The sequence below is a fragment of the Caloenas nicobarica genome, chromosome 1, assembly GCF_036013445.1.
Source record: "Caloenas nicobarica isolate bCalNic1 chromosome 1, bCalNic1.hap1, whole genome shotgun sequence".
Classification (NCBI taxonomy): domain Eukaryota; kingdom Metazoa; phylum Chordata; class Aves; order Columbiformes; family Columbidae; genus Caloenas; species Caloenas nicobarica.
In genome coordinates this window covers 84737035-84763620 of record NC_088245.1, presented here as the reverse complement: position 1 = coordinate 84763620, position 26586 = coordinate 84737035, and the positions used below count along the sequence as shown (strand labels likewise).

At 42.4% G+C, this 26586-nt stretch overlaps 1 protein-coding gene across 1 annotated transcript in view; it reads right to left on the bottom strand.

Moving 5' to 3' along the window:
* LOC135987761 (alpha-2-macroglobulin-like) overlaps positions 1–26586 on the bottom strand; it is a 41419-nt gene that overhangs the window by 12467 nt on the left and 2366 nt on the right. The window contains 23 exon segments of the mRNA XM_065632906.1: positions 286–462; positions 591–674; positions 1259–1310; positions 3869–3990; positions 4613–4739; positions 5644–5872; positions 6158–6284; positions 7691–7790; positions 8462–8632; positions 8846–8995; positions 9359–9501; positions 10676–10739; positions 12427–12654; positions 12927–13088; positions 13967–14076; positions 14212–14326; positions 15029–15152; positions 15872–15956; positions 17902–18070; positions 21015–21035; positions 21745–21797; positions 22358–22514; positions 23366–23549. Coding sequence (XP_065488978.1) covers positions 286–462; positions 591–674; positions 1259–1310; positions 3869–3990; positions 4613–4739; positions 5644–5872; positions 6158–6284; positions 7691–7790; positions 8462–8632; positions 8846–8995; positions 9359–9501; positions 10676–10739; positions 12427–12654; positions 12927–13088; positions 13967–14076; positions 14212–14326; positions 15029–15152; positions 15872–15956; positions 17902–18070; positions 21015–21035; positions 21745–21797; positions 22358–22514; positions 23366–23549 — 2954 coding nt within the window.

The window sequence follows — 26586 nt, the reverse complement described above, 5'->3', positions numbered from 1 at the left end:
CCCTTTTCTTGTGGAGAGAACTGTTGAGTTATTGCCAGTCCTGGTCTTCTTCTATGTTCCTGTTTGGTTGCTGTCCTCTCTCACGCTGCACCTCCATGTGAGAACAGGATTCTCTCTTATAGATATTGTATTATATATACCTGGCCTACCACAGTACCATTTTCCCTTCCAGAGAACGCACCAGGACAGCCTCCACCAATCATACATACCAGTGGCCAATAGCGTCCTTATTCAGTTGCCAAGGGAAGGAATGAACAGAGAAGCAAAAGCCATGTCCCAGCTCACCGCTCACTAAGTATCTGATGGCCTTGGATTTAACCTCCTCACTCAGCTGCCCTGTCTTGTTCAGATAGTCCAGGATGTAGATGTTGGGTGCAAACAGGACCATGTTCTGCTCCCCACAGCCAAATGGCATCTGGAGGAGCTGGTACAGGTTCTGCATGGCAGTGCCCATGATGTCACCTGGGGAACAAGACAATTACCAGTGTAAATTAGCGCAGTTCAAGGCTTACCAGTAGAGTAAGTACAGCCCAAAGAAACATGGCAGTATTTAAAAATAGCACATGACACTTTAAGAATGCTTCACTTACCTAGCACTGAGAAATAAGCTCTGGCTGAGCCATCCACCACAGTCTCAGGGAGAACCAGCGAGATTGGCTCTGACACTGACTTTTCTGGGATAAAAAACCAGATCAATTTGGTTACAGATCCAGATATATCTACATGCATGGCTAGCAACTAAGAGGGTGAAACACCATCCCCTGCACAGGGGTTTCCTGCCTTCAAAAAATCTATTCATCTGTAATTTTGTTGTGAAAGCTTCCCTCCAATACCCTCACACACAGACTGACAGACTTCTACATGGCAGCTGGCCTTGACCAATAAATACACTTTCCAGCCTATTTATCTGGCCACTTCTGCTTTGGTGGACAGACCTAGCTTACTGCAGGGTCTGGTTTGTGATTTTATACCCATTGAATGGAAGACATTAGAGATAACACTATTAAATCCCAGATTTTCTCTCTCTACAGAGACCTGGCCAACCTCAGTTCCTGAGAGATATACTTTTATAGCCTCAGCTCTTCTGCTTTAGGAAGAATTAGTTTCACTACCAGTTGAACATACATCTAGTTTGCTCAAATTCACCAGATCCCTACACCTTTCTTCTCAGAGTGGAGCATTCACCAGCCTTGTCTTCTCCCTTTGTCTTTAGTCTCTACCTCAGCAAAAAAAGTCTTAGAAACCAAAAGGCTCTTACCAGATGCACAGAGCACAGAGTTGTAGGTAGTTTCCACCTCAGTCCCTTCCGGCTTGGAGGAAAAAGGCAAGAAAAAAAGCAAAGAATGAGAAACAACAACAAAAAGGAAAAGGAAGAAATATTAAGAGGGAAACTAAATGGGACTCTAAGAAAATGAAATACTTATAAATTCTCCTGTTGTAATAATTCGATTGTACTGAAAATTTTTAGAAATCACTTACAAAGATTTTCCTTTGTGTGCTAAACTGAGGATAATTGAGGACTATAACATATTGGCTAATTACGAGCATGAGATTTAATACATGTTATTTCCTTTCTTATTACTGAAAGAGGCCCTGCAGCTTCACAGTTATGATGTGGGTAACGTGCAAGATGATGTTACTGACAGTGCTAATAGAGTCATAGGGCTTTGTCTTCCAAGGTGCTGCCCACCTTGGTGCAGTCTCTCAGAACTCTTCAGACTGTGATGATGGCTGAGTGCCTGGGACACTGATAGGATATGTCTGCAAGAGCTTTGACAGGTGACTAGAGCACTTCTATGGACCCATAAGTGAGATGTTACAACACCCCAAATTTAAATACATGCCAGTCAACTGGTGATTGTGTCGCTCTGTTTCAAAAACTTCTAGCCTAATTTTTGAAGTCAGAAAAGAAGCCCTGTTTTCTGTTGGGCTGGTTGAAAATGTTTTGCGTAAAACACAGTAATCCAATATTTACTAGAAAACATATTTTGTCAGAGTTTATTTCAGTGAGATACCCACATCTTTTTTTTTTAAAATCTCCAAACAGGAGAGTTGCCACCACTTCATTATTGGTTCCCAACTATTGCCAGCTGAAATTTTTTCCATCATGTAAACAATGGTATTACCTCCTCTTTCTCATACAGTTAAAATACATTGTCTCTCATTCTTCAGTATGAAAAAACAGAGAAAGATTAAAAGAGTAGGAAAAAAAAAGAAAAAAGAAAAAGCTTTTGGGGGTAAAATATGACAGAACTAAATGCTTCTGTTTTGAAAAGGCACCTTCTTGTCTGTTTCACTATGTCATTCTGAAATGCAACTAAATGACAAACCCATTGTTTTGTTTGATTTTGACATTTCAACAGGAAATTAAAACATACAAACTATAACTATTTGAGAGATTTTCCCTTCCAGCTGAGAAATTCCTGGGTGAAAAAGCATCCTGTTTCCCAACTAGGTCTCAGCAAGGGTTGGTTTCCGGAGGGGCAGGAGGATGTCCTGGGGGCTCTGGCACATTCCTGTCTCTCTCCCCGGGATGCACTGTCTGCTGCAGGGGGTACTGACATCCATGTGTCTGGGACAATGCAGCTGCACCCCGAGCAAGTTACACTGTATCCACCCCTGCTAATTAATTGTTTAGCCTTGGATGCTAATCTCTGATTCTATCTAGTCAGGGCTTGCTGTAGATTAATTACCTCATTACACTAACAGGCTAAAACCAGTAATCTCCAAGACACCCTGACACAAGTCATTTGCTTATTGTTATATTCACTCCTCTGCCATCTGGGAGAAAAGGCTTTGCGGTCCTGATCTTCCAGGATTTTCAAAGAACAAAGTAAACACTCTTTTTCCTGAAGGCATACATGAAATTAGGAAGGTTTTCTGAAACGTTAAACAGCTGTTTGTGCCCTGATACACAAAATGCACTCTACAATCAAATTCATTTGTAAATAAGTGAAATAAAAAAAAATAAAATGCACAACAGGATTGTTGTCCCATCATTACATTCAGGTTAGCAAAACATTTTCTGAAGTTGTATATTACATGAATCCTAGTTCTGCCTTGCTGAAAATTGGAATGTCTGCAATGTAAGGAGTTGCAATTTTATTTATTACTCCTGACTATAATTTTGTTAAATATGATTATTCCTTCCTGTCATGCATAGGATTGACAATATTATGATGTGATATTATATAGATTTCACTATACAACAAGTTAGTTTGCTGTTAATATCACAGGGAGTCTTACACTGTGGATTAATTTTATGACTGGCTATTCATCATGGGAAAAGCTGTAGTTTATCACTGCAAAACACTGCTTAAGAAAAAAAATGTACAAAAGACTGAAAAAATAAAAAAATAGTTCATACTGTTTTGAACACCCTTGAAAATGTAATAAAAGTGATTTAGAACAATGATGGTAGTTTTGTTTGGAAATATTTGTAGACTGTGATGATTGCTCCATATTCCAGAGAACTGGCCATGTGCTGGAGGAAGTTTTCTGGCAAGTCTTCCATTTGCAACCTACCCCTGTGATTTATTACAGGTAAAATTAAGGAGTTCTCTTTTATCTCCCAGATGATGTATCCGGGATAAATCTGTCATTCTTGCTTGCCTTATGTCTGTCCCATAATGTAATGTAATACCCTGCTTTTACTATGAGATGGCAACATTATGAGTTATGGGCTCTATTAGGCTGTGTGAGATTGATCAGTGTTTCTTTTATAAAAGCAAGCAGAATAAGAGTCACACAAACCATTATTGTTGCTATCACGGCTAAACCAGAAAAACTTTATCATACAACAACTGTTGCCGTGGAGCATGAAATTATTATTCCTTTTCTGTGCCACCAAACTCAGCAGCCCACATACCTCCACCAGCAGCTGTCTGATAACCGTGTCCTTCCGCCCTTTCTCAGGGGTCTCCACGATGGCGTTCCCACAGGGCTGCTGGTTCTGCAGGGCCTCAGTGCTCACCGAGAACTCCACCTGCCCTGTAGGAAACAAGGGTCAGCCAGCCCTGCTGGGCAGCACCAGGAAAATGTGAGTTTGTGATTGTGCTGGTTACTCTCTGGTGCATTACAGAGAAGCTTTTCCAAGGGGAGAACTAAACTCAAGACAGTGTTTTATCTTGATCCAGCTGCAGCCTTCCAGGCCACCTCCTTCGTGATGGCCACCCTAGCGGGTGTTAGTCCATCAGCAAGAAGAGTAGTGGAGGTGCAGGTCTTGTTAGTCAGTCTTATTCTGGAAGGCTTCACAGAAAGCAGTCTTTGATTGAGGTATTTCAGACCCAGCCACATTAAGCTAAGACATTCTCAGCTCCACAACAGTAATGTCTGAGCACTTTACTTGCATAGGGAATTCGTGATTTCTGTTCAAATGTTAAGGAAACTATGGCAGTTAAGGAAACTATGGCACATAACACTTAAACAGTTTGTTTAGGACCTGGAAACTGCATCCCAGTGTAGTGTCTCAACTGCAGGGCTGGACTTCTCACTTCTGGCATACACAAGGTCCTTCCAGACAGGTTTGGAGACACGTAGCTCCTCACACCAATGATCTGATGTCATCCACAGATATCTGATCCCAGTATTTTCTTGTTATCTGGCCTCTTACCTAGAGATCTTGGTGTTACTGCCCAAGTCACAGTTTTCCTTTCATTCACGCAGATGCAGTAGGATTCTTCTTGCTTCTCTACTGGTTTAGCCACAAAATGAGTGGATTCAGCCAGAGACACACGGACCTGTTGTTTGTACAGAGAGGTGTCATGAACATCGGAACTGCAGAGAAACTGGAGACAGTGTGGTACATGGAAATGGGTAGTGGAGTTGGTTATGCTGTGGGACTGAGCACCTCATGGACATTGCGCAGCAAGAACTAGGTGATAAGGTGGGAAAAGACTGAGATGGGTACAATTGTAAGAGATTGGGGAAGTAAGTGTAGAGAACAGGATGTGTATCTCTGGAAAGGAAATAGATTCTAGGAAAATGGAGAGCATGGATCAGTTGTGTGAGCAAAGGCTCAGTGCTCTTTATTGTTTCAGCTTCATTCCCTTTAGAATAAAAAACCGTATTTTTAAACGATTGAGCAAAGGTGATTTAGATTTTCTTCAAATCACCTCCCAAATTCCCTCTTGTCTTTTTTGTTGGTGAAAGAATGCAGATAAGAATAATGAAGCTATCACTGCTCAGTGACTTAGGGGCAGATGCACTAAAACACAGGAAGCCTACATATTCCAGCAAATCTGGTGTGATACTTTGTGAGATGTTTATATGATATAAGACTAAAGGCTGAACCCAGGTATCCACTCTGGTGAATGTGGAGTTTCCGTATGGGTATGCAATGACACTGTGATCTGTGAATAACCCAAGTTTCATATTTCTGTAAGGCGACATAAATCTGTGATGACAAGGCCAGAGACCTCAGCAGCAGAGCTTTGTGTTCTGAATCAAACACAGCTTTCAAAACTTTGTTGGAAAACCTTATTCCCCCTTCAGTATATATAATAATAAGAACTCCTACATACACACACCTACATGAAATTATAGTCAGAGATCAGTCATCTGGCCTGGGAAGCCATGGTATAGGTGGCCCATTGTAGCCTTCCCTAAACTGTCAGACTGAGCAAAGTTGTGACTGTCTCTTACCCTGATGCAGGCGGTCAGGTAGTTGAAAACGGTGGCTTTCAGCGTGAAGGACTCACCACGCACCACAGAGTAGGGCAGGGTGAGCTCTACAAAGAAGGGCTGGAAGGCTCTGAGGGACACTGTTGGGGACAGGCCAAAGCCTGTGTCTGCCGAAGTGCAGAAGGCATTGGCTTTCCACTCGGTGATGGTGTCAGGGATGGTCACATCTAAATCAGCATTTCCGTCAGAGCTGGCAAGCGACAGATAACAAAATTTCAGTTATATTCTGGTAATGATCTCTGTTTTTTTCAGCCTACTGAACAACACCTGCTGACAGCAAACTGCTGACCAGCTGGGATATGGGCACCGGCTTTCACATGTCTTCCCGAAGCATCCTATACTTAGTGACCTTGAAAAATCCCTCTATCTACTAGAAATACTCCTCTCACTGAAATACTGATACTTCCATTGAGGCTTAAATATCATCTGAGGTTTTGCCCTCTTGACCACACTCTGCATTCCCATAAACACTTACTTCACTGAAACTATGTCCCAGATCCATGTCTCAGGGAAGTATTTCCGGACGGTCTCCACGGGACTGTCAGCAATAATATGTTCTGTTATTTCATAGTCTAAATCTTCAAGCAGATTCATTGCAGTGACTAGCAAGATTGTTCAAGGATGGAAGGAAGGAAAAGACATGTCAAACTCCATTCTAAATCAGGAGGATACTTTCCTTCTGGGTAGTGGTTATTCTTAGCTAAAATTTTAAAATTGAAAGAAAAACTTTGAAACCTTGGCAATAGGAAACAAATGTATTTCTCTGTTGTCATCTAAATATTTCATTTTTCTTAATGTTGCTGCTCTTCTTACGGAGATTGGATGGGGTTGAGCATTCTTCCCCCACTGCCAGCAAACCCAGCAGTGCCGAAGGAGCCATGTTATTGAGGGTACATTTCTACTACAATACAAAGTCAAATGTAGAACTTACTGCCTCTAGATATTGCAGCTGCACATAGTTTATGAAATTGGGTTTAAGAATTGATTGTGTTTATACATGACCAGAAACAGAAGCCACACTTAGTCCTTTTCACCTCCATCTAAGATTCTTTTGAGATGAATATGGGTCTTTACATCTCTGGCCATTAGCAAATGAACAGTTCCAGAACAAGGAGATGCTTTCTCACAGTGTTGCATTGTGTTGTGCATTATGAAAGGCTTTTCATCAGCCTTGGAAGACTTTATATCTTCTAAAAGCAGCCAGATGTCTCAGGCCATTCTCTGAAGACAAATCCTGCATTTCAAAACCATCTGATCTGTTATGAATAGAAGGCTAGAATCTGTCATCAGACCAAAAACCTATTGTTTTTTAACGGGAACTGGGATACTGCACCAGAAAAGTCAGTGACTGGAAGCGACATAGGTAAGAGTGTTTTATATAGCCTTTCTAATCTCAGAACTATTCAGAAAAGAAAAAAAAGTAATATCATTATTCTATCTTCACAGTCACTGAAGCTGCAGAGAAGTGACATGACCTACCCAGCCTCTTATAGTCATGTGAGTGGGAAACCTGGGAACAGAACTAAATTTCTCAGCCTCCAGTGGTAAAACATCTACCCACAGAACGGTAACACCTCATTTGTCTTGGCCCGCTTTTGCCCTAGTTGCTGCTCTAGTTATTGCTAGGATGTGACTACCTAGAATCAGAGACACTCTTTTTAGGTTTCTGCAGCTGGACTCAGATCTGATGGGAAAAAAAGCCACTACTTTGTGCTGGCAGACTGTTTTAGTGCCTACAGGATCCCTGCTGTAGTGGCTGGTATGGGAGTTGCTGAACACACACAGTTGTAGCCAGGCACATCTGTCTAGCTGGGGATAAGCAGGCAGAGGTGTATCAGTTTCATATTTCAGGACTGAGCCCAGAAGGGAGTGATCCTGAATTAGATCAGCATATCTGAACAGAATCTGATCTGCTTGGTGTAATTAATATTCAAAGAAGTAGAGGGAAGGAAAGAAGCAGGGTGGTAAATTTTAGGTAGTTGTGTGGGAGGTAAAATGAAGAAGGTACTAGAACCAGTGTAACTCCTTTCCATCATGTGTCCTGGGTAATGCTGGCAGATTTCAGGCTTATGGATCTTGCTGCTAGTGAAGACTTTTAAGCCCAATTCCTAGTAAACAAAGAGAAGAACAAAAATATGCAAGCACACTTTTGAAAATAAACTATTGGTATCGATAAGAATAACAAAGGGTTGTATATAGATGCCAGATAGACTGGTTCAACCCAGATGTTGAGGCTTTATCATGTTACACTCATACTAAGGCTAAATCCTGGCATGATCAGATGGAAAGCTAAGGCCACAGGTCTACCTTGTGGACATCTGCCTGGATGAAAACGACATGTGTGAAAAACATTGGATTGAGAGTACCCAAAAAGTCTTGTGCAGGACTCTTTAGATGGGTATAGGTGGATATATGTGTTATCAAAGTAACTGGCACTTTAGTAAACATCTATCTACACCAGAGAGAGAGTATGCATAACTGAGGAAGTGTTTCTAATATTATGGCATGCGAGGTCGCTTCTCAGGACTGTTGCCTTACTCAAGCCCACTTGCAGGTATCTCTATGAACAAGGAGGAGACCTTTCGAAGTTTTAATGTTTCAGAGAAGCATTCAGGTACCAATGATGGGCTACATAGATGCAGGACCTGGGCCTGGTTATTGTCTTGCATACAAAATTTAGCAAGCTCAGAGAAAAGTTCATTAAAAATTCATTCAAGAAAGGTGAAGAGACTGAATTCCAAAAAAGAAAAAGAAGGAAAAATGAAAGGCTGTTACTTACTTTGAGAATGTCATAGGCATCACCTTCGCCATCAGGAGAAATGGGTACGTAGACAAATCCATTTAATAACATGTTGTCAAGTGACACACAAGGGTTTACATTATCTTCTTCCAGGTAGTAGTCCTTGAAGCTGTAACCCCGCATTTCCTTCAGTGGGAGAAGCTCGTACACCTGGGGAAATGCAAACAACCAGGCAAAAATGTGCAGGTCAGCACTTACAGGGACACAGACACTACCTAACACTCCATTGATAAAAGCCAGCTTCTAAAAAATAAGTGTAGTATATACAACTATAAAAATACATGTCCCCATGTCTAAAGTGGTGTTAATAGGTATATGGTTGGTTCTTGTACTTGCTCATTAGCAGAAATAGCCAAGACTTACAGAGCTGGGAGAGAGCTCATCTTCAGGCTTCATAAGGAGAACGCTCTTGTCCACAGCACGGAGGGCACAAAGGGACCTTGGTGAGGTACGCAGTTGCAGGCGTGTGTTGGAGGCAGGAAGACCTTCCTTGGGTACAAAACTCAATCTGACCTGCAACCCAAAAAGGAAGTTAAAGTAGCCACTTGTCTAAACACTGTTACATGCTATTATACTGAAGCATCTAGCCTTGTGAACTGAGCTCTGCTAGTGCCTTGCAGTTCTTCTATTATATATTCAGCTTTGACCAATGTAATTAATATCCACCAGTGATTGTCTTTCTTGTTCTGTGTTGCTCCACTTTTTACAGTTATGGCTTTGTAATTTATTCTGGAGTTTCAGCCACTAATCCTCATTCAACATCCGGTCAGACCACTTCATGAGCCCATTGTGAATTCTGCCTCCATTCTGGAACTCATAACTGAACTACTGGCCACAAGACAAACGTGGATTGCATAAATCCTGACTTATACTCACTTTATTGGGGAGGCAATGTTCAACCTGGAAATCTGCTGAACTGGCGATGACTTCCCCACTGGGTGAAGTGGTATAAACAAGCATCCGTGCCAGGGGAGCAACTGATGCCTCAACAGGGAAGGTCAATTGAAATGTCCCATAACCTAACAAAGAGAAAAAAGGCTAAGCAGCATACAAGAAGTTCCAGTATATGCATTTGCCTTCCCCAGATAAAAAAGTCAAGGAATACTGATACATGACAAGAGTCTATGGCTGTCACTGAAGACACCTACATTCAAACAGTGATTGTGTAATAGCTAAATGAGATGAGTTTGGTGGGCCTCAACATGCTTTCTAGATTCTTGCCAGTTAACATCTGGCATAATTTCTTGGTGTTCCCAATCCCTTCTTTCCTCAAGTTCCAAGATCTTCTGCAGGCCACAAAAAATAGATGAGGGAAAAACCACAGAAATAAGGGACTGTTGTAATGGGTGGCAGCAGTCAAGGTTGCAGAGTGGCTGAAAGAATAACTTTGTGAAGTTACTGCTAAGCAAGCATTTAGCTGGAACACCAAACTATCACTCCAACCACAGTAGAAAATGCTCCTCTATGTTGAAAGGCTCTCTCTAGATGGGCCTGGGCTTTATGTCACAGTCTGGACAAGGTGATAGAATATCTCTTGATATGAGCCAGGGTGTTAGCTTAGTCACTGCTACTAGTAAGGATGCAGAACTTTCTATTAACATGCAACACCATGATTCACATCCTTCCATATCCTGTCTACACTCACTGCAGTGCAACTCCTTCTCAGAGGCTTCTAAAATGTCTCCCTTGTCTCACTGTCAAAAGACTGTTAAAGATGCATCATAGCCAGTCTCAGTTACTGAAATGTGTAACCCTTGAACACTTATATTAATAAAATTAAATGTACTGGTTAGAATATAGGTATATGTGTTTGCATGCTTATAAGGGAGAAACAGTACCAAAAAAATGAAGGAAAGTGAGAGATAAATAAAAGGAAACATGCTTTTCTTCCTGCTCACTGTAGATATGAGTCTCACAACACTGGTAAGCATCCACAATCTGAACAGGGTAGAGTGGTCAGCAGAAAATGTTGGTTTGAGGAAAAAATGACCAAAACTTTATGCATATTTTTTGTTGAATTTTCTAAAATTTTCTTGTCAAAAAATAGCACCTGACAGAACTCAGAGAAAACAAAACTAACCCAAGCCACTTCATTTAAATAACACATTTTATGTTTGAACTGAAATAATTTCTCTACGTCCCCCCATCCCCGAATTGTCATCAGATATGCTAAAAATGCACAGTTCTGCTCACCATCTCCAGGATTCACAGTCAGATCATAGGTGTCTGCTAATACAATGCCTCCCTTGGCCATCACCTGTGTGACAGAGAAATCTTCCTGTAATTGTCACTACTGGTGTTGCAGGGAAGGAGAATGAACATTCACTGGATTAACTGTAGAGTATGAGTATGAATAGCACTGCCAATGGTGAGCAAAAACAAGAAGATACTAAGCAAGCACCAGACTGGAATTTACTGGGTCTTTAGAGACAGAAATATTCACTTCTAGGAGGACCATTGTTTCCTCATTGGTCAGACCTGGTTTCCCTTTTGTACATATTGCATATATAGACCAAGTTCAAATAGGCTTTGCCTCTGAGCACACATAAGTTTGGAGGTCATATGCACATTTCTAGCAATTTGCAACACACTGAGGATCAAAAGTTCTACACATTCCACTCTCAGTTGCATTGTGAAACAGCCTGGAGAAAAACATTGTCCGGACTAGTTTCATAACTCACACGGACATGGAATAGAAGAGCCCAGGCTGTAAATAACACAAGCTTGAATAAAGTACCTGAAGTCAGACAGTAAGCAACAGCCTGAATGTTACCTGCAATTTCCTAATTTCTAGAAAATGTTTCCTTTTTCACAGTCAAAACCACTTTTTATACAATTAATTTCCATGTAGGATATCTATTTCATAACACCATAGTTTAATTTCATATTGTGGGATCCACATCTATAAAAATGTAAGTTCCCTCGCTGTTTGGTTACCTGCTGAATGTAAATACTTAAGACCAGCTTTCCCAGGCTACCAGAATAAACAGGAATCTTATGCTTCAATTTGTTGTTAGCAGTCTTGAAAATAAGCACATGGACATGTCTGCCACAGGTTTCTATTATCTTTTTTGCAATCTCAGTCTAAGCCTCACCCCAATGTTCTGTACAATCCATCAGAACATGACTATCTGTTCCACTGTTTTCTTCTAGCTCTCCAAGACTACTCTCATTTCTTCTGCCAATGTCATTAAATTGCATGACCAGAAAAACAAATTCAGGGGGAAAGAAGTTCTGTTCAAATATTCATCTGATTCTTCCTGTTTTCCCAAGCAAAACTGATAGATCATTGTTCAGTCACAGCTGAAAAAGTCTATCTTCTCTGGCCCCGCAAATGAACCAATTTGTGGTACTTCGATGCCAGTATTTTATACTCTGTTCCAGTTCCTGTGATATCCCAAACTTTCAATCATTGCCTGATATACGACCTAAGCTCTAAGCTTACTGGGCTTTTTTGGTACTGTAGTTAGACGAGTTGCTTTAGTTTCAGTGGTCAGATGACTACCAAAGGACAAAACTGAGTAGGAAACAGCTTTCTTCCTCATCTTTCATCTTCTTGTAGAGTGCTGGTTTCTGAGCTGTGACCATATATAAACCAGAATTTGTAAAGGGGGAAACCGGGAGTGGAGTATTATGAAGTGCATCTTGTATGGCTGTGCCCAAGACAGTGCTCTGTGCATCAACATTTTGTCTCTATTCTGTCCTTAATAAAACGTGTACACCCTTACCCATGTCTGCACACAGAAGACAACATTAGAAACATTATGGAAATGTGTTTAAATCCCATTGCCACAGGCCATGCTTTCCATTTCAAACTTTCTCTGTCTTTACTGGCTAAGGACTGACCATATAGCAGTGCTGTGGTTGCTCAGCGTGGAAAGCGGCTATGTATGGCACAGTGCTCTCTGTGACCATAGATCAAAGTAACCACCAATAATTCTTACCAAATAGTAAATGACGATTTTCTTCTGCTCTTCTATGGCCTCTGGTGTGAAGATATAGTGCACATGGATCTCTGTGGGGGAGCCACAACTTAATGTCTCAGGCTTTGGCTCAATTTTGAGGAAGCTTTTACTGGGGGAGTAGAACCGACTTATTCTACGCATGGCATGCTCATATGAAGGTGTGATCCAGTTGTTGTCATAACAGTTCAGTTCAGGTTTATGATCAGCCTGAAAGCAAAGAATAAAAGTTTAATAGCTGACCAAACCCAGGTAACAAGTCACATGAAAGTCCACAGAAAAATTCTGGGTATGTTCTATATTTCCCATTCTTAGAAGAAGGTAAAGAGTGTGCACAGGAGAGACAGAGAAGAGACGTGACCTGCCAAGAAAATTGCTTTGTTTTCCGATGGCAGAAAGACTGATAACCCGTGGATAGATATTTCCCCTGCTGGTAAGAAAGAGCCTTACCCCAGTCTCTCTGCCCTGTCTCTATCACTCACTCGGATTTCCAGGGAGGCTTGTGTGAAGGTGGTAGTGTCTATGGAAAACCAGGATTGTCCCTGCTCATCCGTAGTGTAATTTCCTTTGTATTTGTCTCCATCCACAGAAATTGTGATGGTTTCATTGGCAATTGGAGCATCAGTGCCATCTACCAGTTTCACCTAACAGAGCAAAAGCAAACTTCAGGTTTTAGACCAGAAACAGAAAACAATTCCCAAGTCTGAAAGCCTTTTCCCTCTTTTCCTCCTTGCCAGGCAGGATGTTTCTTTGCAGAGAAGAAAAAAAGACATGAATGTGGAAATGTGTGAGGTGAGTCCTGAAATGTCTGAAGCAGTAGTTGATAAAATTCTCAGCAAACCATCTAATTGGCCCAGGGAAATTATCTGTCAGGGCCCCAAGTTCCTCAGTCGATTTTCATTCCCCTGATCAGCCTCATTTGGGACCTCCACCATCTATCATCTGCTTCTTGGTTCAGGAACTGTAAGTTCAGACTAGTGCCTTGCCCCAGTCCTTCACTAAAGCTACATTGGAGGTAGACCTACACTCAGCTCTTTCTCCTGCCATTCCCATCTGGTTAACGGGACTTCCTCGGTTGAGCTCAGCCCTGACTCATGACCTCACATTGTCTGGTGGTCACTGGACTGCTGGTAGAACCAACCCTGCTCTGCTCAGTCTGGTTGGGTACCGTGGGACTGTGCCCTTGTTGAGCAGGTCACTATGCCTACCTGTGGTTTGGTCCCCTTTTGCACCTAGGTAATGTCCCCTTGTGGAATGGCCCAGGCTTGCTGTTCTCTGATGTTATTCCCATGTGTCAGAATAACGGGCCTTCTGTTGTCTACTGGGCTGACTGCCAGGAGATTCAGGGCCATGTGCCTGTTAGAGTGCCTCAACTATCAGTAATTTATCTGCCCGTGCAAAGGCACAGGAAGGTGGACCATGTCATCTGCACACACTGTTATTCCATCTGCTGGGATTATGCATTTGTGAGTTTGCTATGCCATGCCATTCACTGTCCAGGGTCTCAGAAGAAGTTCCCTACCCTCCCAAAGAGTGGGATCCCTGGTCTGTACTGAGAGTCCAGCAGGTCAAAGCTGATTTTGCTCATGATAGATGTGATTCCACAGGAGCCTGTTCCAGTCATCTCTGTTCCTGAAAGGAGGCACAGTAAAGAGAGATTATTAAGCAAAAGCAGCATTTCCAGACATGTTACTCCACCTTCTTCATCTTTGACAGGCCCTCCTGTTATGGCCTGCCATCACTTTGCCATCTCCATGTGGTACATACCTGTGCCATCTTCTGTGATCTTGCCTTGTACCTCAATGCTCATGTCATATCCTCTCCGCTGGAGCTGAAACATCTTGGTCCTTACTACACCAGAAACACACCCACGAGCGTCTGCCTAAGCAGGGGATTGGAAAGAAAATTGGAATTCTGTGAACAAATTTGGTGCCTGTGAGACAGGAATAGACACCTCAAATCCAACATGCTTAACTTCTGTTCATGAAATCCCAGCCTTACATTCTAGTGTTGTCTCCAAGACCAAAACTTGTCTGTTTCCTAGTGTTTCATCCACACATTTTCTGTGTTCTGTGAGGTACTTGATACTCACTTCTCCAAGGCACACACTGGTTTCCTTGTTAACAAGATCCTACATTAGTTCTGTTTTTTTTTCCTGTTTCTTCTGTTGTCTTCACTCTTCTCCTTGTTGTCCTTTCTCCTTTCTCCTGTGTTTGACCCATATACAATACTGCCTTCTTGTTTCCCGCTAATCTTCTTTGCTCCTTGCTCCCCGCCAATTGCTCCCACAGTTGCAAAATTCTTTCACAGACCCTTTTCTCAGTTTCAGAGCTGACAACTGGAGAATTGTCACTAGTTTCAATGGGGTCAGAATTTCAGCTGTGGGGTTTTCTTCATCAATTCTGTTTCCAGTTTAATGACTCACCTCTTAAGCATGCCTTACTCTGGAACATCTGTTTTTCCTTGGGCAGAGTGCTGTCTCTGATGTCCTGCTGTCTCCCAACAGTCACAAATTTGACCTCCCTTAGACAACATTGCCTGTTATCCGCAAGAAAGATCCCTACATTTTAAGCTTGGGACTCACCTGCCTAGTGAATTCTTCACATACAGCTTCTGCTTCTTTTCCATAACAATTTGAAGAAGAATGGGAAAATTTCCGGCACACTTGGACATTCACCAAACCAGGAACAGGTTTCCCATAGGTGTACCTTTAATCACAAAATGTTAAACAATATATTAGATGATGAGACAGTCAGAGTCACGCTCAGACACATCTCCTTAAAGACCTCTGTGGATGACTTCCTAATATTACTTCTTAAAGGCTGACTAATTTGATATTTTAATGAATCTAGTGATTATATTTCCATCAAGTCTGTGGTCAGATTCTTTCATCATCCATTCAAATCTATTCTAGGTAGGAGGTCTCTGCAGGAATGCAGAAAAAGATTGTAGAAAGTTAACTCAGCCAGGAGTATCCTTGTATCACAAACTGCTCAGGGTTCCGTGCAAAAGTAGAAAGGCAACCAGGGGCTCAGAAGGAGCAATTTATGAGTTAAAAATGAGAACACTGGGTTTGCACCACCTGTTGAAATGATGTCTGATCTGATAGCTCTGAGTATTTGAGGATTCAGAATTGGCAGAGAAACTCTAACTGAAGAAATGTAAAGACAGAAAAAGAAAATGTACCATAAACTGGTAGGAGAGACCTGCAGATTAGTTTGGCATTATCTTTTAAGGAACACAGAGAAGACCCTTCATTTTGACTGTTCAGGCCAAGTAGCAGGCTCAGGCCTGATAAGGTGGAACGATCCTGCACTACATGTCTGGGAAAAGGATGAAAAGCCTTCCCCAGTTCTTCTTTGGGTCCTCAGCAGAAAAGAGGAGTGTAGGATGAGAAAGAGAGATTTACTCCAGCTCTGTGACTCACAAACCACAGACGGACACTGGAAGCTCCTTGTCCTTAATAGTGATCATCTTGGGCAGCTTCACCAGGACCTCGTACTTGGGCAGCACTAGGTGGGAGAGAGAAAGTCTGATATGACAAGAGTGAAGGTGAGCTGTATACTATGCAGCAACCCAAACACAGAGCCAGGATCATCTTAATATGAACAATCACCTCTCCATGGTCTTTAGTACAGCTCTGCTACACCTTCCCTAGGTTTTCTCAGTCTTCACCACTGTTTGGGTCTAAAGGGAATTAAGGAGGGTTGTAACCTTCCCTCATTTGCAGCACATGCACATGTGATCCCCTTGGCATCAGGCAGCTGTGTAAACCCCTTACATATGGCCATTCAGAAGGACACACTTGTCCTGTGTGTTGTGTTCCATGTTTCACAATGCATAATTTGCAACCAAGAGTTGGAGCAGCACATTCTCCACCTCTGTAATTTATTGCATTGAAAAGGCTTGAATAATTTATTTTCTTGGTGGTTTCTTACTGTTCTGGAGATCCCAAGTTGTTGTTAGGCTCACTAATACGTAATGTGAAACTGTCCTGCATGTCCAGACAGTTCTAGTGAATCTAGCCGTGGACACTCAGGTCTACCTACATTTTCAAGTGGATGAGGCAGCAAAAAAGCCCAATATAAAGGGTGGCAAGTAAAAAGCATGTTTTGTTCTTGAGTATTAAGTTACATCCCTCTTCTCATGTTGCATCCTGCAACCCTAAGCCCCAACTACTCAAGTCCAGGACTGAACTGAAGCATGTAATGGCCTGCTTCCAGGTGCTGCACGTGAGTGTTTTTTTCACAGAGGAAGGAAATAAGAGCAGGGAGGGTACGCATGCAGACCCAGGAACTGGAAAGCAACCCCGAGTTATACAGTTTAGACATAAATTTGCCTCTAGGATGAGAGCCAAAGTGCAATGTTTCCACTCCAGGGCACATTTCCTCAAAAGGCTATAAGAGAATTAGCAACAGGGGAAATTCATGGGAATAAGACTAAAGAACAAATAAAAGAAAAAATAAGTTTAGTGTGAGGCTAAGAAAGAGACATACATCTTTGATTTTGGGGGGAGTGGGGCAGAGTTCCAAAATTATCTTTGTGGGAGGAAGCACAACCCATCTGTCACTATGGCAGGCTGAAGCCTATTACCTGGTTTGTGTTCAAATTATTCACCATGTTCATACTAGCCACCACACCTGACTTTAAACCAAATAAGCAAGCACCCATGGACTTCAGTGACAATCTTCTTTGGGTTGTACCTTGTGTATTCCAGAAAGAGCAGGTTCTGAGCAATGCACTGGGTTATTTGGGCTTTATATACAGGCAGGTGGAGCTTGGGAGTGAGGAGCACAGGCCAAGCAGCCACCTCCAACATGCACAGCCTAGCCAGAGTACACATCTAACAAACGCTAGAGAAGTTTTATTACAGAACTGGAGGTTAGAATACTCCCTGGGGCAGCACATTTCTCCTTACTCAGTCTCTACCACCAGACTGTTTGTCTGCTGGTAACATTTGTTCTTCTTTAAACTGAAGTTTTCTACCAAACATGTTTTCTAAGCTTTTTCAGAAACAAGGAAGAAGAGGAAAATGAGAGAGGACTACAAGTGGAAAAACCAAACTAATGCAGATGATGAGAGATGTGAAATAGGGTCACCAAAATATTGTAATCTCTCACTCTGTATCTAGTGCTACTTGCAACGAGCTGCTGGACTGAAAAGTGACTAAAACAAAGTAAAATGAAATTGGTCCCTCAAGCCATTCACAGGAAGCCTGTCAGACCCTGTACTCCCAAGAGCACTATAAGCAAACAGAAGCTCAGGCAGGTTGCAGAGATGCCATAAAGCAAGCAACCACCTCTGATACTCTGCACGTTCTGGGTCAGCCCCTCTGAACCCCATTGCCTATGTATTCAGTCCCTCCCTTCTCCATGCCATTCCCAGGAAATCCCAAATTGAGATGTCAAAGTAAAAGGCATTGCTGCCAGCCTCACATCCCATAACTCCTCTGCTTACCGTATTCCTTCACGCTGAAGGAGTGCTCCACATGGGACGAGAAGCTTTTTTGCACGACTATTTTATAGGAGCCTTGGATGGGGTCCGAGGTGAGGGGGAAGGAGAGCTGTGTAAGGCCAGCCTCTAGTTCCACCCCCTGCCACTGGTACACGCGGTTCCTCTGGGGATCCTGCAGGTGAAGATAAGTCAAGGGTACAAGACAGCACAGGAGAGTCCCAGGGACAGAACAGTGGATAGTATATACATCCTGGCTGGGAAATGCCTACCTGTAATTATTCAATAATCTGTGAGGATCTGTGAGCACTTACCTGTCAGTTCTACAGAACTAGCATGCAAGAAAGCTTTTAAACCCTGGAGGTCCTGTGTTGTCTCCCCCTCAGCTCTACCCGTGTGCTTACGAAGGATGGGGCCAGGAAGCTGGGAAAAACAGACTGGTAAGGTAACAAGACAAGGATATGGATAACAGGAGGTAAGTCTCAGTCTTCTTCACTTGCTATACAGCCTGCTAAAAGTGTTTTTTCCATGCCTGGAATAGAGACTGTCTGGGTACTAGTGCATAATCTGCTGAGGAATGAGACAACTGATCTATCTATGGGACTGAGAAGTGTACATCTGTAAGAGTCCAAAGGTTGTGGTGGGGTGGGGGAGTGGGGATAGGAACAGAGGAAAGTATTTCCCAAGTATGTGCATACAGCTGAGAGCTCTCCCTTCTTATCTCTCTCCACTCCTAATGCTGGAGCTGAAATCTCATCACTACTACAGCTGAGTATTGCTCATTATGAACTGACTATCAATAGGCCATGCTCCAAATTCATCAGCTCAGCCCCAAATTTCTTGCAAAAGCCATTGAACCAGTAGAGTGGTGCTGCATAGTTTCATGCACCTTTTCCAGTCTCCTCATCAGGATGGTTAATGTTTACAGTCTTTCATTTTCTCCCTGCTCTTTGCATTGTACCTTGGCTGTCACCAAAAGTCTGTTTACTTTAGATAGGCAGGTGGCTCAAGATATGTGACTGTGCATTTACTTCACTGAGGTTTTACCTCAGGGCTTAGGGAAAAGGGGATGCGAATGACATCCCCCCATTGGAGGTCACTGGTCAGGGGTCAGAAGAGGGGGTCTTCTTCCCAAGAAGCACCTCAGGAGAAAGGCACTGTCAGAAAAACACATCCCACAGCTCTGACCAAATCATCTTCATTGTCACCTTTCAACCTTGCTGAAAAGCTCACCACTTATTGTGAGGGACACCACTGGTCTTCCTTGGAAGAGGAATTCAAGAAAATGTTTGCAGATGGGCTTGTGAACTTGTTGCCTTTTCTGCAATGTATTTATAGGGAAGGCCTGAAAGTCAGTTTGTTTGGTTTTCCTCAGAAAGGTGGATTTTTTTTCTTTTTTTTATGACAGAAGCAATAGGTCAGGATAATAGTTCAGAAATATAAGGTTCACACTAACTTCTGCCTCTGTGGCTGACTATGATGAATTAGTTACATTAAGGGTGTAGACTGATGAACATTTATTTCCTTAGCACTGCTGACTGTAAGCCACCACCTTTCTTCACTCGTGACACCCTTTCCTTTGGGCCAGTCCAAATTTCATGCAAGCACGTGGTAAACTGCACTGTCAGATCTGATCTGGCAAAAAAAACCCTAGAGAAAAATGGTGAATTTGCTGCCAGATGAGTTTCCCACTCTACAAGACTGCCTTGTAGACATCTGTGAAAGCCAAACAAAAGGCAGTGCTGGACTGAGAAGGAGAACTGAGGAAGATGGTGGGGCTGGAGGATGAGGCCTACATAAACTGGCTTCAACAGCACAGACAAACACCGTGCCTCACAGGCTGGAGCTGAAAACACAGGATGGTCTTCATAGTGATTTGGAAGTGAAGCCTTTGATTGGTACTGACAAAAAAAAAATAATGAAAAGGTTATGAAATTATTCAGCTGGTTAGGCAAAGACAGATGGGATTTCTGGAGGTAGTGGAAAGAATTTATTTCTTCTTGCTTCTTTAATGAAATTCCTGGAATCGGTCAAGTATCATTTAACTGAAAGGGAAAGGACCTGTTCCACAACCTCATGGGAGAGCCTCAGCAGAAGCTAGTTCTGAAATGCCCTTCTCCCCCTGCAGTCCCACAACACACGCTCTCTTACTCTTCTTTCTCCAAATATTCACAGACGACCAGTGGCCCACCAGTTCTGCAGCTCTGTTCTGGAAGTTTGCTGATGGGAAGAGAGAGTGAAAGCACCCTGACAGGAGCATAGCCTGGTTTTGGCCCATCTTCTGCCTTCCCTGTTGTGACAACAGCCCCAGATCTAGAGAGAGACGGTGCAGAATGCCGACAGCAATCCCAAGCAGCAAGGAGCAATGACAAGCTGACTACACAGGACCCATAATCACACAAACCAACATAACATTTGTGCATGCTAATTTCAGCACTGTTTGTGCTGTTATCATGGCTTCAGGGTCCATCGCTGGGTCCTTCCCATCAGTTTTCCACTAGAAGATGTCCCAGATAATCATTGTAAATTCTGGTTTCTCAGCTGACAATGTGAGTACTTGAATCATTGACAGAGACATCCTTCCTATTAACTTTTGTCTGTCACTGAAGCTCAACTGTTTAAAAAACCAACCAACCACCACCACCAACAACAAAAACAAACAAACAAAAAACCTCAAACAAACAAACAAACAAAAACCAGACAAAAAGGGCATGCTTGGGAAGATAGGGGACCTCTACTTACATGATTTTATTTCTTTTGTTTTGCTAGTTTGTTTAACATAGCTCTGTGGTGTCAACCATACCTGGCAGACACAAAATCTTAGTTCTGCCTGGCAAGAGGAATAAGCCATTCTTATATGACCTCTAGGCAAGATTTCTGTTCACAGCATGGCTTGCACTGTTTAACTGTTTTGCTCCTACAGCATATTCCCTGATGAAAGAACCACTGTTGGAACTTATTTGATGCCCAACTGCTCAGCCTTCCTTTACACAAAGGAAAAAGGTCATGTGCCCATGTTTTTTCCCTTGCACCTCAGCCTGACTACACCACTGCTGGAGAGTACTACCTCTGTGCCTGCACATTCTGCTGAGATAATAGACATGTGTTTATCCACTCACCTGAACATACACAAATGGAAACTGTGGGGAAAAAACAAAGGAAAATCAGCATTAGAAATATTAGTTACATATGGATGGAAGTATTTCCCAGATTTGGACTGAAGGGCAGAAGAATAACCTTCTAAGGGTCATTTGGGTTCTTCCTTTTATGTATGTGCTCTATTTCCATAGCTCTTGATGGTTAAGGGAATCTCTTCTATAATATTTTAGAGCCCCAGCTTCTTTGTCTTACCACAGTATGAAAATGTGATGAAGTAAGAGTTTTTAAAGAACTTATCTGCATGAGGAGCTAATTGCCAAATAAACTAAAAGGCGGACTTACAACCCCGACCTGTTCCGTAAAACCAAGACCTTGTCATGCTGCTCTCTCTGCCTCTAAGCATGTGGTTGTACTCACTGCAGAAACAACTGCACATCAGTCACTTCCAATGGAAACTTGTTGCACTAATTTTTTCAGTAAGGAGATCCCTGCCTACATGTGCAGTCACATACATCCTTTGCAGATCTGGTTTTAAACACCTATATCCTTTTGAAAAAGGGGATGTGGTTCTCAGTCAGTAGAGGCAGGTGGAGTCTGTCCCAGGACAGGATATGGAATGGGTCAAGGATGGTGTGAGTAATAAAGTATCATATGCCTTAAAGGTTGTCTTCAGTGGTTCTGAGTGATGACAGTAATGGTGTTAATTGGGAATTAAGCCTCCTGGTTTACAACAAGGAATTATGGATCTACCTTCTCATTCAGCGGGTAGAAGTCTTTGTCCAGAGAGACGATCCGAAACAGAACTGAAGAGTGTAATGGAAAAGAAGGAAATTCCACTGTTAAATTTGTAGCCATTACCAGGAAATGTCACTGTTTCAGTAATTTATAACTCAGATTCATTCCATGGATCAACAGGCTCTGAACTGAGGTCTCTAAGTTATGGAAGCAATTACTTCAGGCTCTTTCTTTTGCAGATGGTGAGAGGCAGATAAATTTAAAAGGATAATTGGGTCTTGGCTGAACTGAATTGTCCCTTGGGAGTGCCTGTCCTGCTTTGTTGATTCAGGTGCAGCCAAGGGAGACTATGCTTTGAAGTCATCCCAGATTCGTGCCTCTAGTTGAGTCAAATGAATCTGAGCCTATGCCTACATCTGGCTGAGATGCTGTGCCTGAAGGATGGAGAATAGGAATGATGAAGGTACCACATGTCCTAGATCTCAGCTGACTGAAATAAGATTTACTGAGTGCTTTAACTCCCACCATGAAGAAGTCTGAAAACTTTAATAAAAGTGTGGGGCCTCTGGGGAATGAATCCTGAAAGATTTTCTGCTGTCAGAGTCAACACCAACGCAATTCCCCGTACCTGTCTGTCCGGGCTTGTAGATGGGTTTGTCTGTCTGGACGAAGACCAAGCTCTCAGAATCCTTGACTAGCACTGACTTGCGGCTTCTGAACCTCAGTGTTGCCCCCTTCACCATCACAGTGAGAAATGCCACTGATGTGCTGTTGGATTTTGGAAGCTAAGGAAAACGAAGAGGAGAACTGCTTTACTAATTCATCCCGTTGCACTAAGCCTTTGAAGGACTGAGTATTAGCTAGGTCCAAAAGTTCCCTAAAGGAATACCAAAGACTTAGTTCTGAAAGCAAGAGAGAAACATGATTTGTCTCCTCTGTCTCAAGAAAATATCCTTTTTCCTTCAGGAACTGTTGAAATGATAGATCTTCTCCATTTCCTTGAGTTTTCTACATGCTTCTCTTTCTCCTTCCAATACTGGAAGCCTTTTCCCTTCCTTCATTTGTATTTCTTTATATTTTCATTTATATACTTTCCTTAGAGAAATATTGAATCTGGTCTTGTTCCATCCTATGATTTATTAAAATGGAAATTAACCCAGATTAATTATTTAGAGGGTGGGACCAGTTGCTTACATTACTCACCAACCAGCCATCTACAGGAAACAATCATGAGTAAGCTCCAAAAGGAGAAAAATGACCTAATTGACCTCATTGTCTTTAACGATTCTCCAGCTCCAGTTCTCCTTCCACTTAACTGTTCTACCTCTGAGGCTTACACAGCTCAAACAAACATGGGGTATGTTCTGTCAGTCAAAATTATAGGATGAAGGATCCCAAAAAGAGTTCTCTAAGCCATGCATGCATAGAAATATGTGGGACACAGAATTTGATAATGGTGTAAAACTATTCCTAATAAGGTTACCACAGTCAGTTGTCCACATCAAATTAATTTTTTGTTTGGTTTAGCTTAGAAGTCTCTGATTGCAACGTCTTATTTCTCATTTCTGGGCTGTTTAGATCTGATATGCTATAGCAATAAACACAAGGGATCATCCCACATGGGTAAGATACTCACAGAGAAAGGGATGCAGGTGAACACGTCCTCCTCTGACACCACATCATCAATCAAGCTCCTGTTTTCCCCTTGATACTCGAGTGTGGCACTCAGTGTCACAGACTCATTCAGGTGGGTCAGCTGAACACAGACTTTCTCAGAAGAATCTGTGTGTATCAGAAAGGGCAGTAGCACCATGTACTGCCTAGGAAGAGAGGGAAGCAAGAATCAGAAGGATCAGAAATGTGAAACAGTTTTAAGGAAACTACTAAGTGAAAGGAAATAAAAGAATCAGCATGCCTAATCCGTTACTGTCCCTGTGAATTGCAGTGCATATACACATGAGCATTCATTTTATTTTGGGTTTTTACATATTAAACTGCCTAACTAGCCTAAACACAGGAAAATGCTTGCAGTGGAAGGAACAATTTCTATGCTAATATAGAGTTCTTTACAAGGGATGTTTTGTTCGGCTTCACAGCAGGGAGTAAGGATGGTGTGAAAGGTTCCAGGCTGTTAAGTGATTTTTGAATATCCCACAATCTCCTATTCAGACTCGAAGGCATTAGCTAAAAAAAAGGTTGAAAATTCAGCAGTTTTAGGGTTGAAAAAACTATCCACTTCTCTGGTTTCTCCTGTCGTTGCCTATCCAGGTTGCCAAATCCTTTTCAAGCTGAGCAAAAATGTGAGTGCTTGCAGTTAGGGACCTTATTAAGATGAGCACACAAGGGATTTCAGAGAGTAGTGTTTTCTTGCAACACAAGTGTACTTGCATCTCCAAAGAGCTTTTGACAAAGGTTCCTCACAAAAGAACCTTAAAGTAAGCTGCCATCCAATGAAAGGGATCATTTTACTAATAAATCAAATTATTAAGTCTGAGCCGGATTAATTAGTTAAAAGTTAGGACACAAAGTGTAGGAACCAGTGAAAACCTCCATCTGTGTTGGGACCCCTGTTGTTCAGTACACTTCTGAATGATCTGGGAAGTACCATTTTCTGATGGAAGTACCATTTTCTGATGGAAGTACCATTTTCAACTGTCCAGATCAACAGAATATCTAAAACTGACTTATATATTCTATGATTCTATTTGTGGAAAACTTTTGTCATATGGTAGGACTGTGTAGCAAAAATGGCAAATGAACTGTTCACAAAGAGAAAATAATCAATAGAGGAAGAAAAAATTACCCCAACACTATATATGCTATCGTGTATATGCTCTATCACTAAGTGGGCTATTACCACTCAGACGTAAGTGCTGTTGATCACTCTTGGAAAATTCTCATTCAATGATAAGTAACAAATGGACTGTAGGGAAGTGTTCAGAAAGGAATAGAGGACAAATCAGAACATGTAGTTTTGCCATTGTGGAATTGCAAGATACTTCCACATCTCACAGATGGCATGCATTTAAAAAATGGATTTAGCAGAAAAGATTCAGTGAAAGACAGCAGACATTATCTGAAATATGGAATGATTTCCGTTGGAGGAGACACTATATAGATTAAGACTCTTCAGCTTGGAAAAAGGCATGACAGAAAGCTAAAAAGTCACAATGTACACAAAAGAAAGAATGGTTTGTTCACCACCTGTGGCAAAATGTGTAGTAAGCAACACCAAGGGAAAATATTAAGCAGCTGGCTTAAAAATAGAAGGGAGCAGAAACTCTTTCACTAATGTATAAAATTACATAATTACCTGAGGGAATGGCAGGAAGATGTGCCAGGGGAGGTTCAGGTTGGATATTAGGAAGAAGTTCTTCACCCAGAGGGTGGTGGAGCACTGGAACAGGCTCCCCAGGGAGGTAGTCATGGCCAGAAGCCTGACAGTATTCAAGAAGCATTTGGACAATGCCCTCAGACACATGGTGTGAATTTTGGGGTTGTCCTACGCAGGGACAGGAGTTGGACTTGATGATCCTTGTGGTCCCTTCCAATTCAGGAAATTCTATGATTCTATGATTCTGTCACTCCCACCTGCTAGTAACTCTCCAAGGCATACCATGCCTGCCCTATGGCACTAGCTACGTAAAATTTGGTTGAGGCTCATAAGGGCAAGAAGATCAGCTGCTTTTGACATGAAGGTCATTAAAAATGTCCTGGGTAAATTCATTGCCCAGAAATGGCTAGAAAACATAGCAGCCCAGGTGAATCCCTGCCACAGTAAGACCTTGAACCACTGATAGAAGCTCCCTAAGTCTACAGCAGAGGGGGAACTCATTTCCACAATTCTCGCCTTGCTCCTTTGCTCTGTCTGTCAGCATCCATGACTGACCACCAACGCAGACAGAATACAGAGCCAATGTAGTCATCTGGTCTTATGCCGGACCATTTTTATGGGCCTAGTATTCCTTTTTCCCTGTGCACATTCAAGCTATCCAGATGCAAGCAACAGGAGGTTCTGGTGACAATTCAATCTGCAGGGCATATTAATCATTGTATGCATGGGATGAAACCTGTGTTCAGGACTGCTTGTGCCACTTTTCCATGGGCTCTCCACTGGGGAAAGCTAATGTGCACCTTGCCAGTTGGTGCCAGCCCTGGGGAAAGAGATAGCTGAGCCCACCCAGAGCTATGTTATTGCCTGGGCTCCAAACTTTTGGGAAGCCCTAAAGTACTGTAGAGACAGTGGGACCCAGGCAGTACCTCCATTTCCCTCACCACCAGGCAATAGGATAAAGTGTGGTAAGGAGCCAGCCAGCAGCTCTGGTCAGTCCGTGCTGCTGCAGAAGCAGGGAAAGGAGGGAGCTCCAGCCACCCAGGGAGTGACTTACAGCCGTGCCTATCTGCTTGTTCCAGTGCTTCCCTTCCACCACAGCCCTCTCACCACAACTTCACCCCATGCCTGGTTTCCCTAATCTCATTTCCCCTGCACCCTGTCAGTGGCACTGGCAACCTGACTGTAACACCCAGTGTACCGAAAGGACAGCATGACCTACTTCATGGGGAATTTGGCCTCATTCCTCTTCCTGTTCACTGTTCTGCTGAAATTTTGGCCAACACACAGAACTTCTCGCTACACCAGGGTCCCTTCCTTTGAAACAAGGATATGAAATACGTTGTTTATAGACCTTCCTTTAGCTGTTTTGGGATGTGTTAGTGAAAAGAGCTAGATGAATTAAAGTACTATGAGAGCTTTAAATAACTTGGATCACAAGTCCATGTATAGACATTGCAGGACAAAAAGCATCTGGGGTGTCAAAAGAGATCTCAGCAGTCTCCCTGCATGCAATGAACTGTTCT